General features: G+C 39.8%; 1 protein-coding gene across 1 annotated transcript; it reads right to left on the bottom strand.

Annotated features, from left to right (window-relative positions):
* Positions 1-1,904: 1,904 nt before the first annotated feature.
* Positions 1,905-22,192, bottom strand: si:dkey-199f5.8 (beta-1,4-galactosyltransferase 3). The gene is made up of 7 exons (XM_067600815.1): positions 21,976-22,192; positions 9,856-11,265; positions 8,047-8,282; positions 7,073-7,260; positions 6,854-6,976; positions 5,757-5,861; positions 1,905-5,314 (listed from the first exon to the last, which is right to left on the bottom strand). Exons 2-7 carry the CDS (start codon positions 10,127-10,129, stop codon positions 5,068-5,070), a joined length of 1,173 nt encoding a protein of 390 aa, XP_067456916.1. The 5' UTR covers positions 10,130-11,265; positions 21,976-22,192; the 3' UTR covers positions 1,905-5,067.
* Positions 22,193-23,329: the final 1,137 nt, after the last annotated feature.

Raw genomic sequence — 23,329 nt, 5'->3', positions numbered from 1 at the left:
GAGAAAGTGGGATGTGTGGTTTCCTTTGCAGAGCTGAGGAGAAAAAGTGTCTCGATTTGGGCTGTTTAGAGCTGCATGCTGGTATTTCTGCATGCCAAGTGCAACAAAGGGTGAAAAAAAACCTGATCAACATGAAGCAGAGAGGATCAGAGGGCCGTTGTTGAGGGAGTTGGTCTGGATCAAAAGCACCGCACATGCAGGAAAGTAAGTACCTGGTGGTAGAAAGTTTTAGCCTGGCCTGGCATGTTTTTAACCATTTTTTTAATGGAAGGATGGGGGGGGGGGGTTTATAGAAAACTAACCAAGAGGAATTAACCTGTGGAGGAATACACTGGGAATGTGCAATAGACTAATTATCTCTGAGGAACCAACATTGTAGAGGGAAGTCCAGGAAAGGAAGCCCAACTGTATCAAGTCAGGACAGTGCGAACCTGGTTGGAGCAGCCAGCAGCTGGAGAGAAAGGACACCAGCATTTGAGCTCCCAGAAGCTAGAGTGGAGGTGCTTTCCCCATAACCCAAGGCCCGTCTCGGCGGGTGGATTTTTTTTTTTTTTTTTTTTTTTTTTTTTTTTTCCAGTAATACGGAACATGACTGGACAAAAATTCACCTTTGGCCTGTTCCTTTAATTAACCCACCTCTCCGTGACTAGAGCCAGTCCAATCCCACCTGCAGTGTCCGTGGGCCCTTCAGCTCAAGCCTGAACTTAAGCCTATATTCTCTGACAGTGATTGTGTCCCCAGAGGAAAATAAACAGACCAGCCTCCAGAGTTGGTGTGGTTACTTACCTGGTCATCCTTAGGACTTTTTTTTAAAACTGTATACCAGCAATCTTTTTAATACTTACATGAAAAAGATATTATGGGATAAGATTTCAAACTTACCTAGAAATGTATCATAGAGCATAAAAAATTGGCCCCCTCTTAAATAGCTCATAGATGAAAGAAGTACCGCCCTTTCAAATAAATACCAACTGATAACTATCATGGTCAAAATGCATTCTTTCATCTACAAATACAAATCATCCATTAATTTATTTTTACTCAAGATAGTATTTTTAAAGTCCTTAACTGCTCATTTTGCTTTTATGGACAAATAGGGACTAACATATATATAGTATTGGTAGTTTTAAAAGGTAATTTAAGACTCTTTAAACCATAACAAGTGTTGTTATTAAATGATGGGAGCAATTTGGATCTCTTCTCCATCATAAAAAGGCTAACCAGCTTTACAGCAGCTTACAGCGCAAACATTATACAAACAGGAATGACTGCGCTCATTTTGAATATAGCGCCACTTTGAGCCTCTGCAGCAAAAATACATGGTACCAAAATCCAACATTTAATTCTGGGAGTCTGTATTGATTGAAAACCTGATCATATCTGTAATCACCTACTTGAGGTCTTTCTGGGGTGTGCAGGGTGGGTCATAATGTTTTATTACATACTTAAAGAAACTTTTTTGTTGAACAGATATTGGAGGTGGACATTGTGTATTGGGGAGGATGCATCATTGGTCTGGATATGTACTATAGGGCACTGGTTCCCAACCTGGGGGTCCCGGCTTCCACTAGGAGGTGTAAGAATTGTTTTTGTTGTTGGATTCATTCATCATTTCTGTGAGGAAAACAAAAAAAAATGTAAGGGTTGTTTTAAAAGTTTATAACAAGTACCTTAAAAACCTGTGTGCAGGTGTACGGAGGAGAACTGGTGTTGTTTTAAAAGCAAAGCGTGCTCACAGCAAATACTGATTACATTTAGGAAAAAGGTTGGGAACCACTGCTGTAGAGGACAAAGTGCTTCTGACTCATGTTTCACTTTGTGTTAAGATATAAAACAAAAAAACATGATCACAAGATGACAAAAAATTCAGCTAAAACAATTTTTTTTTATAAAAAGTGACAGCATTTCTTTTGAATAATCAGTTTATTAATGAATTTAAGGCCACTCTGGACTGTGCAGAAGAACTAACAAAGTCACATTGCCCTTGGTTGCTTCAGTACTACCCTGTGATCACTGCTTTCTGTGGTTGTTGAGCTTATCCACATCAGAACGGAGTCAAGTCAAATCAAACTCTAAATAGCTTTAAACAAAAACAAACAACAACAACAAAAAAAACATGAAACATAAGGTCAAGTATTACACAGTAAATGATGGAGACTGTGCATTGTGACTTTGGGAATTTAAGCTTCCCTTGTATATTGTGTTCAAAATGCCCAACTCATATCCTCTAAATTTTACACAACAGTGAGGAGAGCTCTGCACAACAGATGGAAACTTCCATCACAGTCACAATAAGACAGTTTCCAGTTCACAACATAGACACTTCAGCATGCTTGATATTTTCTAAGAGGGCACTGATATGTATCATCTCCACATGGTGCTCAGTACATTCCCATACCCTTACTAACAGGTTCTTTACCATGCATATTTAGTCTTGATATAAAGATACGATTGTATTAGTGAAGTGTTTAAATACTAGTCTTGGATGTGCTGCTAAGGCCATAGGAGTTGGATATTAATTCACATCAAAATGATATTGCAGTATGTAGTCATCTATTCATGAAAATCACAGGCAACCACTCTCAGAGCTTATCTTGTCCACTTCAACAGACCGATACCACAATGATACGAAGATAAAAATAAGTTTCATTACAACATTTGTCAACACATCTACACTGACCCCAAAAAAAAAAAAAACCCCTAATAGTCATCATGAACTATCCTCGTCCCTCCACTGAAAAACCTGTACAGGATTTAATCATCTGTTGGCTTTGTGAATTTTAGGGGAATCCGAATACATGATGGTTTCGAGACCATTTTAAACACGGAATGGAAAGAGGCTACAAATGTTGATAGAGAGAAATGATAGGCCTGTCCTTTCAGACAGAATCATACAGCTTTCCAGGAATCGTTCACAATTTGTGGAGTGCACTGTGTACAACCACCCACACACACACATTTCCTGTTTATCATCACAGCTTTCCACATAGTCATCTTTGGTTTCAGCTCGTTTACCTACCAGTACAGCCACACTCATTGGGTAAAGGGATTTTATTTTATATCGTGTAAACAATCAAATCTGTCAACAGAGTGAAGAGGAGGGTGGACTGTCGACATGCAGTACAAGGGCACTACTAGTGGAGAGGACATTGCAGATCTTTCCATGTGATAACTTGTTAAAGAACAAGAGTCACAGACGGCGATTAGAACGTGTGAGGGGGTTTTTTGTATTTGAAATAGACATGAAAAGAATATAATGAGAAAAGATAGAGAATCACGGCATGTTTCCTTGTATCAAACTTACAACCTGCAAATATTGCTGAAGAGATCTTTATTTTCCTTTACATTTCTCAGACACGCTGTCATTTATCACATCTCCACCTGACCACAATGCCTTTAGACGTTACTTTGTGGGTTTTCAAATAACATAGATATAGGAAAATTTCTTTTCAAATCACAAAATAGCATTTAATCCTTCAAGGATCAAAGTGAAGTACCAACATGATAACCACCACAACTGGTGCCACTGTATTTCCTTGGAACAGCGATTACAAAGATTAGTGTTATGCTTTGGGCTCAAGCTGAACTAACTTGTTTGTGTAGATAGATAAATTTGGCTACTTGGTTGCTTGAGCTTGAAACATCGACTAATCTACACTCACGGACCTGCACTGATCTGAGCCTGATGCAGAAGTGATATTTTTTGAGCACTTTCTGTATTTCAGCTCAAAAGGACAGAAGAGGGGACATACAATACAAAAAAAAAAATAAAAAATAGCACATTATAAATATTTACTGCATGTAAAGTGTTGAGGGTGCAAGCCAGCATTCGAGTGACACATTTAGATATTGAGCTATATATGTATACTGTACATAATCCACATATATATATAAAAGTATATATATATATGCAAGACAGACTCCATTATGATGTGAATTACAAGCTCGTCTCAAGGCAGAGAACTGATCACTGTCATCAAAACCTGTTCTATTCGATAAAGGCAAATAAACAAAAACACACAAAAAGAAAATGCAATCAAAGGTTGTAGATATTGGATGATGTGCTGAAATACAAGGAAATGATTTGAAAGGCTCTGTTGAATTACTGCTGAGATGAACGCTACACTGAAGAACTGTATTTCAGCATTTGTGTACAGAATTAAAATATTGTCACTGTATAGCCCACTGATATTTCCACAGATATAACTTGGAAAACATAAGAAAGCTTTAGTCGATCTTTTGATAAACTGTAGAACAGCATCTGTATGAGAACCCTTTCTAAATCCGGCCCTGGGTATTTGCAGATGGATAGGATATGTATGCTGTTATGTTTGAAGCAGTAATAATAATAATAATAATAATAATCATAATAATACACAAATCTGTCAAGTTCCTTCATTCATTACTCGTTATAGCAGCTTCACACACTCAACTGGAAACAAAAATCGTCTCCTTGACTCATGTATTCATTGGCTTAGAGAAAAAAAAAAAAAAAAAAAAGAGAGTCTGACTCTGTTGTGGCACAGTGTGACTGCTGGAAATTGCAGCTACTGCTCCATTAAAAACACAGTATTCTAAATTAAGTAAGGTACGAGTGAAAAGACAAAAATAAAGAACAAGATTCTAAGGCATCGCAAGGTTTAACCAGCGACCATGGCGCTGTAGATATATAAACTCACAGAGTCCAACTTTTACCCTTCACTCTTTGCTGTGGCTCCCTTGGAATAATAATCGTTGATGTCACAGGATCCAAGGTTGAGAGCCGTCATCTAGAGCAGGTTGAGAATTTCATGTCTATTGTTTTTTTATTTTCAGTAAATCAGGTGTTTTTAATCACCCAAATGACTGTCTCACTGTCACCGCAGGCAGAAGAGAATCTCTGGCTGAGTATGATGTTGATTCTCCGTAAAATAATTCTTCCACTAACACATGAAAAAGATTAAAATGGACAAAAAAAACCCCAGGCCACCAAGGAGAAAAAACCATCATCCTACAGCATGCACTGATAGGATTATCCCACCGAAGTAATGGCAGAGTGAAACACGATTAGGGATGTCTTAGGGTCGACTATTTCTCTGAGTGGCCCTCTTTGAGTTTGGTTGAGCCTTTCGCTGGTGCTCCGGCTGCAGGTTTTCCTGCAGCTTTGGCAGGAGGAGGTGGTGTTTTGGGGGTAGGATGTAGACCGGCCTCAGTGCCGATGTTGACAGTGATGTTGGTGTAGAGGGGCAGGTATTTCCGTGAGATTATCTCATAATCAGCTGTGTTCATTCCATCCAGCTTCCAGGTCTGACGCGTCTTGGCAAGCATGTTGAACCTTGAGACGGGAAACAAAACGAGAACTTTTTCAACGTTTACCTTTTACCCTTTGGTATACTGATACTCTAAGCTTAAGTGGCTTCTTCTGCATTGATAGCAACTGCAGAATAAGCTTACAAGTCTTACAACACCCAACATCATAACTGACATTAAAACGTGTAGTAAATAGAGAGAAATATTTAGACCAGGCTGTGTCAGCTCATGTCAAATACCTCTACAGTGAAGGAAAAAAGGGGAAATGAAAAGTGAAGCACATAGTGTGGACACAGCTAACGAGTAAATTCTGTCTGGGTGCTGGCTCATTTTGACCACTATCTTAAATATTTCCCCCTTGGTAAGCCACACTCTAAAAAACACAGTAAATACTACAACTTCTATTTATTTACAGCTCTGCTGCACATTTTCCACATTAACCAAATGCACCGACTTGTTTACTGTACCTCTTTGGGTTCACATCATTTCCTTTGTCCAGTTTGTGTTTAATCATCTTGTAACGGCCCACTTTTAGTGATGGGCGAGTGATATACATCCCCGCCAGAGACACCCTGAGAAGACAGATAACACAGTCGGAATGTGGTTATTGTTCGATAGATGTTTAAACGCACGATGTGTCGTTTTCTGCCACTAGGGGTCTCTCAATCAAAACAATAACAAAAGACGAAGTTTGGTGAGGTCGTGAAGTAGTGTGGGATCATGGGAGTTGTTGTCTTCATTATTAAACATTTGAACATTGTTGGAAACATTTGGGATAATGCAAGTACACAACTAAATAAAATATATAGCATAGGTCTAGTCATTTTTAGACATTTTAATGCGAATAGTTACATATTGGGCCTCAAAATCTTTACTTTGTGATCAACTGAGGGATGCTTTTGGTCAGTGTTAAATATCAGCGTCAAATCAGAGATCTACAAAAAGTATAACTTTTACACCAGGACTTCAGAGTTCAGTCATCATTCAGGCAGAGATTGATTACTGGAAACATTCATGTGTGATGGGGTATGGATGCAGTTTGTGCACAGATGAACCTTGACAGGAAAGCACATCGATTTTACACATAAAATTCAATTTTCAGTAGTACTGCTGCATATGCGGAAAAAAAAGTGGTATAAAGTCTTTTGTGGCTCCAGAGGGAGAATCAAAAGAATTTATACAAAGTCTGATAAACTGCCTCAATAGCTACAATGCCAGATGAGGATAAGGACTACAAGTGTGAAGATGAAAAAAAAAGATCTGAGGGTGTGTAGTTAGAAAGAAGTAAGGTTACTAGAGCTCCTCATCTCTACTTGAGGCTTGCAGCTCGAGGCTACATTAGCATCTGCTTGCACAACACGCACAAATCTCTGATAGAACTGTTTGCAGTCAGGTTGCAATGTGGGTAATGTAGGCGCCAGGATTTGACAAGGCAGAAGAATGTGAGTCTCTGGTTCTTTTTTTTTTTTTTTACTGCCCATCACGAGTCTAGCAATGTTACACAAGTGCCTGATTTAATCAGTGGATAACTCTTTTAAGAGCAACTGGCCAAAATTATTCTCACCTGACTCCAATATCATCGTCCTCTCCACCCCAGCCCCAGTAGTTGTTGGGAAAGCCATTCATCTTAAGGTAGTGCAGCGGCGTCAAAGCTGACACTCCTCCGAAGTACATCTTGTACGGAAGCCTTGAGAGGATTGTAAAAGGAGGTATTACAAAAACTGTGGGACATAGGATGTGTAATGTTTCCGTCTGTGAAGAGTAAATTCTTTAATGGACGTACTTGTAGCCAAACTTGTCCATGGCGATGGCTGCATGTTTGGGGTTGGAGTCGCAAACGTATGTGTTGCGATCGTCCTCCGGAATGAGGTCCACATCATGGAAAAAGAGACAGTCCCAGTCTTCCTCCTTCATGGCCTCCCGGAAACCCACATTCATCAGCTTGGCCCTGTTAAAAGTGTAGTTTCCAGCCTGCAGAGTAAACAGACACTGTGTAAAAAAAAATGACAACCTAAATCCATGTCTTTTAACTGCATTTAATCAAGTGAGAACTTTACTCATAAAAGGGGTCAGCATATATAATATGATAGGGGAAAAATATTACAATAATCTACAGGTTATTGTGGTGGTATTGTGGTTATTCTTGCAGGTTATGGTTATTCAGTCAACAAAAATCCAATGATATGATTACAACAACCTACAGTAAATGATAAATACAGATGTACTGTTCATCCCTACCACAATGTTACTGTTGCATCATATTTTTCAAACCTTATTCATATGTTAATTTTTCTGTTTCATCCTAAAATAAAATGCGGCACATCATCTGATTCATTGTGAATCAACCTACTAGATTTATTTCGAGGTACCCACAAAGCAGAGACAAGACAAATTATACAAATAAGATCCCACAATATGACTCTGCGATGACAAATCCAGCTCGAGAAGTGATAATAAAGTGCAGAGGAGTAAACATCAATGAACTGTTACAAGCAGCTAAGGAGATTAAACCCTCTAAACCACTTTGGCATTCTCAGCCTCTGACATGCTTGTTCAGTAACAGCACACTAGAGGGCAGTCTTCATCTAGCCTGAACTGTAGTGAATGCTACACTAAAGGGGTTCATTGCTCTTGTTAGTTCACAAAATAATAATAATATGTAACCAAAACTAAACAGCGCAAATGTAAAATCCCTCATTCACCCTTTGAATCTTCCTTTAGTGTACAGTATATGATTTGCTTGTGTGTGTCTTTCACCTGATGAATGACATAAATCCCATAGTTGAGCTGTTGCCGCTGCAGAAAAGGGTGTATGTAGTAGAGTAGGAACTTAAGGTGATGTTCTCTGTGTCTGTGGGGAATGATGATGGCGGTCCGATGCCTAGCCTCACAGTCCGGTGGCCTGTAGCGTCCTCCGCGCACCACGAGTGGATTTTTCCTCTGAACCTCTGCTAGAGTGAGCCCTGATGGAAAGCTGACATGGATCGGCCCACCTGTGAAGAGAAATTGGTGTGCTGTCATTACCAGTGAGACGGAAAAAAAGGGATGAGTTTAATGGAGTGAAGGCAAATAATGTGGTTAGAGTATGACAATCCATGATTTGAATGTGATGTCACCATTTAAAACACTCAAACACGCTGAACTGAGAAAAATCTTGATACCAGCACAGAGTCGGATGTCTTTCAAATGTATCAATAGCAGTTCTGGCATGTGTTCTTTGTTTAAATTTAAGTAGCATAGACAAGTATATTTGAGTATGCAAATGAGTAAAGTGCTTCCTGCTCGTCTCTGTGGAAATAACCACAAAATATAATTTATTACAGATTTTTTATGCTTAGATTTTGCTCAGATGCTTAAATCTACAGTTCTAACTTTGAGATCTGAGCGTCTATGATGTGTGGTGCAGTGCACACAGTCACAGTATACTGTCAAAATATATCAGTTTACAAAACAGATTTTTTTTTTCTCCACAGCACAAAAGCTGATGATGTGAAAACAGGCTACATGTGAACACATAGTCTCTATCTAGCTAACTAAGTATGATGACTATGATGAGTATTGTGAACGCAGGCCAAGCAACCTTGTAATGACAGAAAAATTCAAACATACATTGCCCAAAATTTGACTCTAACATTCTAACCTGACCTGTTTGGACTGTTGCGGTACAAGAATACCAGTCATTCTCCCCTCGTAATACCTCAATGACCTTTTTCCATTATGTTTTCTTGAAAAGTAGCCCATGGCCTCTGGCTCAGTTATCAGCGTGTAGTTTTAAATTACTGGCAATGATGTGGGAACAAAGAGGCAGAGGGCAGAGCCCGGAAAGCAGTAAACTAAGCCTGCTTTGAGAGTGCATTATAGTTAGGATATACTGAATAAACATTAAGCAGGACCAGGATGTCTAGGTAATGTGTAACAAGTGTGTGGCAAGGAACAGACAAATAGAGGATATGTAACAATGTGTATATACATTGTGTCCTGTGTGAGGAGAAGCTGGTTCCTGATGTATTTTTTCTTGTAAATTAGCATTTGAAAAATGTATTTTAAATGACAACCTTGGTCCTTATTTCATTGCTGTTACTAAATCAGAAATAATGGCGGATGAAACTCTCCTAGCAGCAATCACATTCTCATAAAATCCCAGTAGCGTCAAAGCTTCAGTACTGCTGGACACTCAAGTGAGTCATTCACTAACAGACACTTACTGTGTTAAAAAAAAAAAAAAAAAAAAGACAATGTAATCCATGCCTGTGACTCAACACAACAGCTGTTGCACAATTTCTAGAGAAGGCACTTAAGTTACATATCTCCACCTTAAACAAGAAAAACCTTTACAATCAACAATCAGCTGTTCAATTGCGACACGATGTTGGCTGAAAGAAAGATACTTACAAGGAAACACTGAGCTATCAGTAAATCAGACAATAAAGTGAAGGGACAAGATCAAGGAGCAACAACAAGGTGCAATAAGGAAAGGTGTGCTTGTTCATAAATCAGTGCTGTCTTCAGAGGTTTAGTGCGGAAGAGGTACTACAGATGAACACAGAAAGCAGTGAGACAGCTCACCTATCAAAGGGGACGTCTTAGGGCAGAAGGGCATGGCGTCTCCATGGTTATGAGCTTTGGGTAAGTGGGAGAGGTTGGCATATACATCCCCTCCGGTGATGCCGGCTGTTGTATGGTTCCGATTTGACAAACCAGTGGTGTCAGGCTTACGGAAGATGCGGATGAAGTAGGTGACCCTCTTCTGGTAGCCCTCTCGTGACAGCAGCGCCATGACCACCAGCTGGATGCCCAGGAACATGAAAAGGTAGCGCCATTTGGACTGGAAACTGACCATGGCGAAGGCTCTGCGTTGTCAAAGCAACGAAGGTCTTGAGGAGGTTGTGCAAAAAGTCACGCTGGTCTTGGGCGACCTGACTTTTAAGTGATTTAATGCTGGGGCTGTGGAAGCTCTCCACAAGCAGAAACAAAAGTCAGGAAGGTGATGATTGTCAACTGTGTGTTTGTTGGAGGCTTGTGTCGTGTCAAATATGCTATGTGCCCTCTCTAAAATATGGCATTCATAACAGTCACTGAATGCGATTCATGTATGGAGAGTTATATACAACAATCTATGGCAATATGAAGTTTGAATATGGAGGAAGTAAAAAAATAGTCAAAAGTAACACAAAAAGGCACTTTTGGTAGGTTATCAATCAAAGAGACCACCAAGGAGAGGGCAAATAGAAAAATATTCAAAACCAAGAAAAAAAAAAAAAGTCTTGTTTACTTTTTTCTATTTCACTGCATTCCTTGGTGCAGGTAAGTATGTGGCAAATATCTCCAAAGTTGACTGTTGGTCCAATTTTTGATTAGCGTGGGGTGGTAATGCCAGTCCCACATCATGTTGTTTCACCCCCCAATGAATTCCATTTGTTTCCCTGCGAAGCTCATTCTCCTCCGGTCAAATAAATGGCAACGTCAGTGTCCCTCACTCTCCCTCTCTCTTTCTCTCTTTGTGAGCTTTATGCTGCCTTCTGTTCTCCCTCGTGTACTCTCCTGAGAGAGGCCTCTGCAACAACAACAGCCGCCATGACAAAAGGGAGCATATGCAGCCGTATAGGCCCTATACTTTACAGAGGATTACACAGCTTTCATTAACTCACTGCCTGACTGGCTGGCGAAACAGGGGGTGTGTACCATGACCAGCGTGGGAGGAGTGGTCAGAGGGTTGGATGTGTGTGTGTGTGTGTGTGTGTGACTGTATATTTGTTAGGGGGTGTGGGGGGTGGGGGGTTTCAGCGGAAAGTCAGGCTGAGAGAAAAAGAAATGGGGGAGGAGGAAAAGGAGGAGGAGGGAGAGCTTTGATGCCCACAGCTATTGTCCCATAATGATGAAATCCACAGTTATGAGACACCTAAAGCGGCTTCCTGGGCTGACAGCCACTGGTCTAACTGGATGGACAGGAACCGGACCAATCGCTCCAGCGCGGCTCTGAAAGAGAACACATAGAAGAGGAGGAGGGACAGTTATATTGACTGACACCCGTTGGCCCAAACTGTTGACATCAGCGATTTTGTGCTTACAGCAGAATGTTTTTTTCCCATACAAACAATGACTAATTGTGTGCAATACAGGCCCAACAAATGGATTGTGTTTGTTTACACGGAGACCCAACAGCACAGTTGGATAGCCTCGACTACTCAGACACAGCGTGAGCTCCAGTGCAGATGCCTCCCCATAGAGAGGCCTGCTGCCCAAAGTGGATGGCAGACGGGATGCCGTGTACTGCCGTGTGGATCAAACTTCCTAATTCTACAGCCAACAAACTCAATGGCCCTGTTTTTGCATTTGCATTGCAATGGCCCTGTTTTGCATTAGGTCGCTGAAATATTGTGTTTTCTGACCTTGTATAACTCCTAACCCTGCTCTGGTGCTGTCTGCTGCTGTAGCCAACACATTCTTAGTCACAAATCAATTAGTGCTTGTTAAAGTAGCCAGCCTCAGACCACTAATCCTAATCCCACTGAATGCTATGAGCCTGGTGGAGAGACAGAGAAAAAAAACTAGAGAGCAGCTGGCAACCTCACGCCTACAAAGAATACCATTACTGATTTTACAATTGTTTTCATCATCAATTAATCTGTCCATTATTTTCTTGGTTTATCGATTAGTTGTTTGGTCCATAAAATGTCACAAAGCAGTAAAAAATGCCGATCATTATTTCCTAAAGCCCAAGGTGACGTCCTCAAATGTCTTCTTTTGTCCCAGCCAACAGTCCACAATCCAAAGACACTCAGTTTAGTGTCGTTAGAGACTAAAGAAACCAGAAAATATTCACATTTGAGAAGCTGGAATCAGAGAATTTGGAAATTTTCTTCTTAAAAAATGACTCGATTATCAAAATAGATGCCAATTAATTTAAGAGTTCGCAACTAATCAATTAATCAACTAAACCTTGCTGCTCTGTTTTATAGTACATTATACCATATTATGTTAAAATTTAGTTTTTAAGGAGGCAGCTCTTCAATGCACTTCAGTGTTTTATATTTCATACCCAAACTTTTTGTTCAAGTCTGTCGCTTTGAATGAAAGGTCTAAAAACATAATAGTACTGCAACGTCTCACACTGCACTTAAGACTTAAAAACTGATGTCATACAAGCCTATGCCATCTCTGTACCGAAAGACGACTTTTTTCCCCCCGAACAGTTTTTGTTATTTTGCCTGGCTGTGCTTTTAAAAAATATTTCAAGAAATGACAGAGATCAATTGTTGCCCGTAACGCAGGCATTTCCCCGCCTGTTAAGTTCACGCCTGCTGAATCATCAGCATGATATTGACATCTTCTTCCCAAGTTTCCTCAGTGAAGATGGCGTGTAAGAATTAAAATGTTATCATAACAGACAGAGAATAAGTTAAATCTACAACCAAGGTGGCAAGAAAAGAAAAATGTCCTTTAACTGTGTAAACTACAACTGAAACATACAGCCTACTTGATCCACTATACAGATATATTGATGACATCGGACAAACTCGTGCTTGCTGAACTGTACTGTTCATGTATTTCTTTTTGGTACACAGACAGCTGACTGACAGGATTTTCCATTCAAGGACAATAAAGGTTTTTCCCTAAGGGGAACATGTGGATCAAAAGGAGAGGAAATGCTATGCAGAGGATTTTCATCTTCAAGAGGAAATGTGAGCAGATGGCAGATTGACCCATCTCACTTTGCCTGGCCCCTTTAATAACGCCATAGATTATGGATATGGTTTATAAAGATCACGCCATTAAGACTCTGGTTAATCCCACAGGAGGGGAATCCAGCTCCGTCACTCAAGAGATGTGGAGCACAAAAACAAGCGACTGGGAAAATTGCAAAGACTTACTAACTGGTTCATGCCTTTTCTCGCTCACTAGCTGATTATAAATGATTAAACATCTCAGGTTTTCAAGGACAAAACATAGCTGATAAGATCCAATGTGTTGGGCAAGTTTGAGCTGCTACATGACTAAGTATCATGCATTAGGCAATCCCCCAGGGAATGAACTGAAACTTTCTAAGATACACCCTTCCTATTCACCCATTTACCAGTAACACATTCATTTGTAACAGGATATATGAATCTCTTTACAAGGGGTGCAATGTCTACGTTTCACTAGTGCTTGAGGACCATATTCTTCTTGAGCTGGCTTATAACAGTGAGAGAATCTGGCAGCAGGCACCTCGTTCAACAAAGCTTAGGCACTGACTTAACACGCATACAAGACTGAGACCCAGCGACTTGATTTAGACAAATCTGTCTGTGCTAGCTAAAAGGCTGAGGATGAGGAGCAAACCAAAGAAAGAAAAGGACAAAGCAAACTAAGAGGAGCTCGAGGGGGAGAGGGAGAGCAGCCAACAGTCTGGTTACACTATGTGCTTTTGACTTCATTATCTCTCCTGCACGGATATCCTTCCTTTCTACATTTAGAATTTTAAAAAGGCAGGTTTGGCATGACATTACATACTGCTGCACACCAATGCAAGTCTGTTCTGGTCTTCTTACCAGCACCTCCTCTCTTCTCTCCCTCTCTTTTTTTTTGCTGCTATACTATGCAATGTGTGCTTTAAACAATAATGGCACATAACATCCAACAAATGGGACATTTTCTTTCTGCCCATGGGGCATTAATATTACATGCATATGTATGTCCACATGCATGCTTGCATACACATGAATGAATGCAAGAGGAGCCAAGAAGGCTGACACGGGGGTCGGAATGAAGAGCAGACTAGAAAATAAAAGGGGAAGGGGGGGGGGGGGGGGGGGGGGGGTGTAGGAGTATGGGAGTTATATATTTAGATCATCATCTAGGGACTAAGGCTTACGGTCAGCACTGTTGTTCTGATCTCAAAGGGACAGCATAGCACACACGCACAGCCCACTGACAGCCATAAACCAGCAGCCAGTGGGGGTCTCCACAGAGGCTGTTTACCTAACCAGACATTTATACAGAGTCTCTAATGGCCCTGGTCACTTTTCTACTCTGTTTTCTCCAACTGTCAGATAGTCATCCCCTGCACTAAACTTCACAGCAGCATTTATGCACAAATCAGTTTCAGCAGCGAGAGCCTCTTTTTTTTTTTTTTTAACCTTTTGTGGGTTTTTTTAAAATTGGTAGTATCTGATCCAGAAATTCCAGGCCCAGCTGGTTTGCATCAAATAAGCAGAGCACAGAATAGAGATGTGGTACATCCCTGTTTCAGTACACAATGCTATGTGTACTAGTATGTGGCTCTAGGCTTGGAACATCTCAGTCTATAAGCAGTGTGAGCTTTCTGGGGTGTCACCATATATACTTCAGTTCGCACTTTAAAAACTGCAACAGGTTTTAGATTTCTGCCTATGAATACACTTCTCCCCAAAGGATAGAGACTACTATTGTCTGCTGGTCTGCTACATGTCACTGCAACAAAGGAAAATGGAAGCTATTGTATAAGCATCGGGTATTTACTTCTTAGGCAGTTCTGTGAAGCAAAAAGAGGGCTAAATTATTACGTAGATACTGACGAGAAAAATATATGCTGAGCACAACTGTTGAGCATTTCTACAAAAGGGAGATGAAAAGAGAGCTGATGGAAAAGCTTGCCACAAAACCTTGACTAACTTGCACTGTCTGGTTAAAGACCTTCACCTCATAACACCGCTGAAGCACGTAGCAAGGCTCCGCATTAGAGGATAAGCCTTTCACATCTGCCTGAGTGTGTCATCACTTCTATATGTTCAAGCCTACCGAGGATGAGCGAGCGCTCTTCAGTCTTAAATGTTTGACCCTCATGTTAAATCTACTAAAACCTACTGCAGTTAATGGGGTGAAAGTTCATGAAATTCCACTTTCTTTTGCGCAAGGATTCACTTTAAGCTCTCACTCAGGGATACAGCTTGACTTGAGCATGCTGTAAGGCAATTTCGACAAGGATGTCTGCCTTGTTATCCACTGAAATCATGTATTTAAACACGTACAATAGGTCAAGGTATTTGCCCTATTTATCTAGCAATGAGATAAAAAAAGGAGCTGGCATTAAAGATGACAATAATAGATGTCAGTAAGAGAGATTATAGAAATTTATTGTCCTCCAGCTCTCTGTCAGCGATAGGAAGACTACATGGCAGAGAAACAAATGTCCTTCCAAAATCAACGTGCAGGTCTGCAGAACATTTATTGGCATGCTATTGTTAAAGTCTGTGGATGTCTCGTCTACATTTCTACAGCACCCACATGCTGTATGATTACACTTGCGTATATATCCGGTTGCCTTTACTGTATATTCCAGTCAGACAACTGCAACTGATTTTATTCATGTGCATCTGCCACCAGAGGAGAACTAATCAGTAAAATGAGGTTAGATGGAATGGAAATGTGTACTCTAATGATCTGGAATAATGTCCAGATCTGTGGCTACTTAAAGAGTGGAGAGGAAAAAAAAAAAAAAAAAAAAAAAAAAACAGGGGTGGAACAGAACTGTGGCCTGTTAACTGGATTGAATTGCCATTTTCCAAATAAAAAAGGAGATGTGGGAGGCAATTCAATGGTTTTTAATGCTTTAATGCCTTTTAAAAGACCTTTTTAAAAGACCTTGACAGAGAAAATTTAATATCCTTTCCAGAGCAAAACAAACGCACATTAGGGCTGAGGTTCATGTTTGAAATCAATTTCACAATATTAGTAGGGATATTTTTCTGGATAATTTTGTATGTCCATATAACAATCATATGTAAAAATCACATAGAGTAATCAAATTAATGGCAAATGCAATGAATTGTGTCCCACTGTTATGCTTCATATTGGATAAAACTATTTGTGTTAAAGCATTTTAATTTAAAATTTAACTTTTAACTACAATTTGCTTGGAATTGTTCATTTTGACAACACTGTAAAACAATAAGGCTGTTGTGGTTGCAACTACAGAGTCAGTTGCAGTTCATTCCCCCCTGATTAAGACACACGTGACAGCATATCTACCTTTCATTCTCTTTATGTCTATTCAACCTGTAAACTCCAGTTAAGCGGTCACCAAATTACAAGTCCGCTCCTCTCCTTCATGTTGTGTTGGGGGCTCCACACAACAAACATTATTATCAAGTTTCTAGCAACTATCAGAAATAACAGAGGGCTTTGTGTCTCCTCTGAATCCCCCTGGCCAACTGTCTTTATCTGAGCATCATCCATACTGTTTTGTGTACTTCTTTAATCCTGTTACCTTGGTGAGAGCAGGCAGCCTGTGGAGAACCAATCGAAAAATGACCAGAGAAAAAAAAAAAAAAAAAAAGCTGAACTGGAGTGAGTTGCGACCATATTCTAATTAGTGAATCCTGTGGGGAGATATTTCTCATGTAAGTAAGCATCACCTCAAAATTTAAGACCTACCATAATTAAAAAATAAGCCTTTTTAAGACATTTAATGACCGTAAATTCCAAAAATCTTATTTAAGACTTTTTTAAGAATCTGCAGGCACCCTGTTTATTGGATGAAACAGCATGTGCAGCTGATTTTCACTGTTTACAAAGTGTATGCGTAAAACCATGTGTTATTTCTTGAGCTGGATCCACTTCAAGTCCTGCTTGGAGTCCATGGAGTAAATGGGAATGTGTGGTAGTACAGGATCTACTATTTAGTCTACAGAGGAGCAATTTGTCAGTATGCATGCACTGTTAAGGGTGAGACAGGTTAAGTGCTAACTAATGATTATTTTCATTATTCTCAATTAAATCGATAAGTCTGTTTCCAAAAGCCAAAGCTGACATCTTCAATCAATTATAAAAAAAAATAGCTGGCTATTTATTATCTGTCAATCAATCAACTAATTGCTTGTAACAACAATTGATTAGTGGTAGATTGCTTTCTATTGACCTCTAAACAACGGCTGAACAAGATAGTTGACATTATTCATCAGGTCGGCTGAAACACTTGTCAGGAGTTGTATTTTTTCTGGGCTATGGTTTATTATAGTTGTGTTGTACTGGACGGTATTATATTTATATTTTGTCCACTTCTCTTATACATAGAGGCAGAAACAAAATATTGTCAACTATTAGAAACAGATGTGTAAACCTTACAGCTGGCCTCTGTTTTATGGAAAATCAAGTCGGAAAACGAGTTCATCCAGACAAATAGTGAAGAAAGAGGAAGAGAGCAGAGACAACATGCAAAGGGGAGGAAAACTGAATATTCACCAAGTATGTAAAAATAAAAGGGAAAATTTGTAGCTCTTGATGGGTTTGTTTCTTTGTTTTTAAGTAGCTCTCATGCCAAAACAGGTTGGAGCTACCTGATGTTAGATTAAGTCAAACAAAAATGTAAAAACTAATATATTTTAACAAAAATCTTGTATATAAATTTGACTAAATTTACTACTAAATTAACTGTAGTATTTATTCATTAATCAAAAAGTCAGTGATCCTAAACAAAACCTTATTTCGGTATGACAATGCACCAGATCTTGAGGCGTCCTGGTGGCCTAATGGTTAAGAAGCATACCACGTAACCCTAACCTCCACAGTCTGACATGTTGCATGCCGTACCCGTCTCTCCCCCCATCTTTCCTGTTCTTACACTGTCTGTCAATTAAAAGGCAAAAAGCACCAGCCCCCCCCCAAAAAATTCACCAGATCCACACAATTATCAATGAGCAATTTTACAAAACAAATTTGCAGGGAAAGGTTCCTGCTCACTAACTTCTCACCATTTACATCACTGATAAGACCCTTTCTGTGCCAGGCAGTATTGTGTGGGCTGTTGTTGGTTCATTGTGACCTCAGATGATTTGAACAAACTAACAGGTTCTTTCAGAAACATGCTTGGCATCCCATTGGCCTCAGGGCAGAGCTGTGGTACAAAGTCTGGCATCAAAGCAACAATATATTTCCCCTGGAGGTTTAGCCTTGGCCTCAGTGTGCTTTTTTACTGGCAAACATTCTGCTCGACAATCAGTATTATCTCTCCACAATAAAATTTGCTGCCGAGAAACTACCACATTAACAACGTGTAAATATCTAGAGCTACGACTAGCTATCGTTTTCATTATCGATTAACCTGCTGATTTGTTGAACTGTCAAAACATAGTGAAAAACTCCCACCACAACTTACAAAAGTGAGTGACTTCAAATTGCTTGTTTTATCTGACCAACAGTCCAAAACCGAAAGATATTTTGTTTTCTACTATATATGACAAAGCAGCAAATCTTAATATTTATAAAAAAGTCTAAGGATAGAATGTGCTGTATGTTGTAAAGACTGACTGTTTATACATTGACTTGACTACAGTTACCGTAGGTCACAAGATAAAATCATTTCCTTACAACCTTGTCATGGTGAGTTTCGTTTCACACAGCAATAAAAGTGGTTAATAATACAATTATGTTATCGTTTCCTCATTCATCAGAAACAATGGTATCTCTCTAGATTACATGGTTAAAGTTTTTACATTGGGTTCGACATTTAAATGGACACGTCAGACAAGGACGTTGGCTGTAAACCAGTACAGTGAGGACCTGTAAGTGTAAGCTAATAAACAGGAGTAGTTCAGCTGGTTTTGGGAATTGGCATTTAATACTACAAATAGGAGAGAAACTTATCTGGGTGACAGATGTGGCCAGCAGACTACAAACAGCTCTTACACAACGGCATCATTTTTCTTACATCGGACAGATACTCTTTATACAACCCACTAACAGCCCTTAAGACACAACAGACTCTAAAAACATTATTCAGATTCTGTATACGCAAGCAGGCCTTTGCTCTCAAGCACCAACCACGCAAGACCAGGCAATGAAATAATGTGCACACATGCCCTGAGAAAAGGGGTGTCTGCATAACAACACGTGCCAGCGTCCTTGTCATGGCAACCCATCCTGAGCCCTGGCCATTCATTGCGGGTGCAGCTGGTACATGTCTCTAAGGCTGTTCCCTCGAGTCCGACTCCGCTGGGACAGACTGCTGAAGAGAGGGAGGGGGGAAAAAACACATCATCATCCTCCTTCCTCCCACTTTTTCATCTCATCTTTCTTGCCTTTGGTTTGCACATGCAGTTTCCATAGTGCGGTGCGCACCTCCCGCTATAACCAACCCATCGGGGACCTTCACTTATCCAGTGGGTTGCAAACTTAGCGATGACAACCATGGAGATGAGGAAACCCCCAGGTGGCCAGAAAATCAACAACAAAACTGGAGCAACAAGTTCCAGAAGAAACGAGAGTAAACACCACGAGCAACAACTTGTAACATTTAGTCTATTCAAACTAAATAATCCTGCAAAAACCTGAGACTGACCAGACCCAAGGTGACTCTGCCAACAGTTGCTCCATGAGAATATCTAATGCAGAAAGATAATACAGAACAAACCCCCCCATGTCAAAATCATATCTGATGGTCTGACACATAAAGCCCTGATTGAGGAACAAAACCCATGTTTAATGGAACTGCATTTCAAGCTTGAAATCATATTGACAAAATCATGTATCATGTTATTTTTAACGCTGTGCCTAGAATGTGACAATACGCCGGATCTCTCTATAAAGGATGTCATACAGCTTTTAGTTTGATCTCCAGTAAGCTGGCGTGGGTGCTGTGGTCTGTCAGGGTAAAAAAGATTAGTCATGCAGATATGATGTTCAAGCAGGTACATGAGGAGCCTGCATTATTCTGTGGACAGAAAACTGATCAATTCCAGTTCTCATAACTTATTGTTCCATTTATCTAGTAAAAAAAAAACATCAATCATTACCTGATGATAGCACACAAACGCTAAGAAATGTTCTTATAGTTTTATTTCATTGGTAAATTGAGTAGTCTTGTTTTTGCTGCTGTTAATATAAATTTCACCATTTTAAGGCATCAGTTTAGGTTCTAGTACCATGTAATTGGTGTTTGACATTACTGTTGTTGTTTTGTTTTTTTTACACTATATAACTTATGGTTCAAAAAAACCTAAACTGGTGCTGAAGACTTTATCTGTTACAGCAAAGTGTAAACTGATAATATAACCATGTAATGATTTAAAAAAAAAAACTTGATATCACCCTGACACAGGAAGATAGTATTGCAACAACTATCCTTATCTTTATTTCAACAACTTGCAAAAGCTGCCTATGTTTATGCAAGGAGGGGAACCATTTACTTTGGCAAGTAACAGTGACAGGAAACGCGTAGACGCCATTGGTAGAGACTGTCCATTGATAAACAAAGATGGTAGTTAATGTACAGTTTTAAAATGGGCAGAAAGATTTGACTTTATAACTATGCTCATGGTACTTAGGCTGATAAGGATAACTAGTTATTATGTACAATTGTTATTTTTTTTCCTCAAATATATTTTTAAAGATGTTTACTGGTAAAAATTAATTTATATCATGGAAGCAGAGTACAGTTTACATTCATACCTTGTTAGAGTCCTATTTTTAAATACAGACGTAAACCAATGAGTTGCTTGAAAGATTGCGTGTGTGTGGTGTTCAAGTTTCTGACACATAAAGTCTCGCTGATAAAGTTACACGTAAGGAGAGGAGGGCTGGGTTTGCAGACTGCATCATCCTGACCATACTGTGACCCTGAGACAACCCAACAAAGATATCATCCCAGCTGTCAACAGATAAAGCTACTGGTACATCTTTCTTGTGGAAAATGAAAGGATGGTCCCTCAATCTGTCCCCCTGCTCTGGTCCTCTCATAACGTACTTTTAAGTATGGACTCAATCAATCTGACAGGTCGAGGGGGGAGGGGGCTGCCACGCACAGCCTTTTGTTCTGCTGAGAAGGATATACATGAGAATATTGGTGAAAGAATATAGCCTATGCAACCAGTTTCGACTCCAAGTTCAGCGATTGTAGCTAGAAAGTGGCATGAAATGGCGCAATCGTTGAATAACCGGAGTATTTTCAACACTCCGTGAACATGGAGCCAGCTTTGGCTAATTCAAGCCTCTCATGTATAACGTTAGTTAACGTTTACCTAACTATCTCTTATTAAACCGAGTTGCTTGCCAATTCTTATTGTCGAGGAAGTCTTCCCAAACATTTTGTTCCTGTCGTCGTTGTGATTTTAGCAGCGGCACAGAAGTAGTTGAGAGGCAGGCAAACTTTCATGTGCTTTGTTAACTAGCGTTAACTAAGTTAAGCAAGGTAAACTGAGCTCCCGTTAACACTAACTAAATTAGCTTAGATATTGTCGGTTGTGTAGCAAGTAAACTTCAGAGCTGTCTTATATAGAACAGTGTTAAATTAAAACTATATTCCCTTGATCTTTTTATGGTGTAAGCAGATCAACATTCAAACAGTGTTTTACATCGAGGTGGGTTTTATTTAAAAGTGGAGCTCACGTTAACTGTTAACTAACGCTAATCAACTGTTGTGTAGTTATCTGACGTAAACATGTTAACCCAAGGCGAGAGATAATCAACCACACTTTTAAACCCATAATCCTGTAAACACAACAGAGAACTCAACCTCCAAGTACAACTGATCCTCTCCAGCTGTGACAAGAAAGACAAGCCGAGCCGAGCTGAGCTGAGTTGAGCCGAGCTGAGCTAACCGCTGCGGGTTAACTGCCGCCTGACGTTAGTTAGCTGGCTAGCAAGCTAGCAGACACACACCAGCACGCACGGTGCTACTGTTTCACTATCGGTCGACAACAATATAGCGTTATTTGACAGTTTCATTCTTACCTAGAGACGCTGTTTTTATCCCTCGGCTGGTTATTTAGGTGTTAACCGTCGATATCCCCTACAACACCCTCCCTCCTCCGTATTTCCGATATGTTTTGAAGTTGATGCTGCGTGGACGCGGTGTGGTGCGGGAGTCACAGATCGACTGAGCAGCTCCGTTCGTTGTCGCACAGTACTTCTCCTCCCCCTTCACTGAAACCCCAAATGACACGGTGTGGCGATGTGTACAGGGCACTAGTTCCTCATTTATGAGAAATTGCTAGTAGTGAAGATGCAGTGCTTTCAGTTGCCATTTCAGGAGTACAGCTATGACAGTATAGTACAATGTAATCAGTAGCAAAATCACCGCATTTAAAGGGACTTAAGTGCACAATGTTCTAGGCTTATCTACTACTTTTTATTAAACGATTTACGTGTACAATGTTTTACAAAGGTTAAAAAACAAAGCAAACACTCTTTAAATAACAAAACCAGTCATAAAAATGAGGAAATTAACAGTGAAAGGAAGTCATAGATGAGGTTAAAATGAGCTGTATGAGTCGATTCGAGTTTGGCTTTAAAAGTGGCGAAAATGAGGACTTGTTAGCTCTTCAGGCCTGCCCGAAGACCCAAGACTTAAAGGATAGGTTCAGGATTTTTCATATCTGTCTTAGAACAACAGTCAGGTGGCCAAATGAACATTGAAAGAGGTTTTCCTCCTGATCATACTAGCTATTAAGAGATCCCCTTCAAATGCGCTTTTAATGTAAATGATGGGGGTCAAAATCCACACAGCGTGTGTCCACACAGTCACGGAAGCTTTTATAAGGCTTTAGCAGTCTGAGTTAGTCATATCAATCTTTTTAGCATCAAATTCCCTCTTTGTGTTTCCTTGTTGAGCTGCAGTGGAAGTATACTAACAAAAAGAGGAACTTTAGCACTTAAAAGACTGGAAAGTTGAAAGATATCTACTTGATTTGACTCACTGGGGATGGCTGAAGCTTCATATTAGCTTCAGATAAACTTTTAAATACATTTTGCACATAAGGAGGCTTATTGCTCCAATTCCTCACGTTGTAAGTGCATTATGAAGGGATCCTCTAAGGGTAGGATGTACAGGAGGAATGATTATGTTGAGAAAAAACAGTTTCTGTGAACCTGTCCTTTAAGGGCAAAAGGTCGAACAAATTTGACATGGTAAAATCTTAGAGAAATGAAAAATGAGACGGTACCAGCCAGGCTGTGCCACATACCTTGTGTATTTTATAATACCTATAATCCAGAATGAAGAAAATCAGATTTACAGGAGAGGATAAAATTAAGAACTTAAACCTTTTTCATCTGTTCAAAGCTTAAAACAAACAAAAGTTGATTA

The sequence above is a fragment of the Thunnus thynnus genome, chromosome 10 (genome assembly GCF_963924715.1).
Source record: "Thunnus thynnus chromosome 10, fThuThy2.1, whole genome shotgun sequence".
NCBI lineage: Eukaryota > Metazoa > Chordata > Actinopteri > Scombriformes > Scombridae > Thunnus > Thunnus thynnus.
This window is presented reverse-complemented; position numbering and strand designations above follow the sequence as displayed.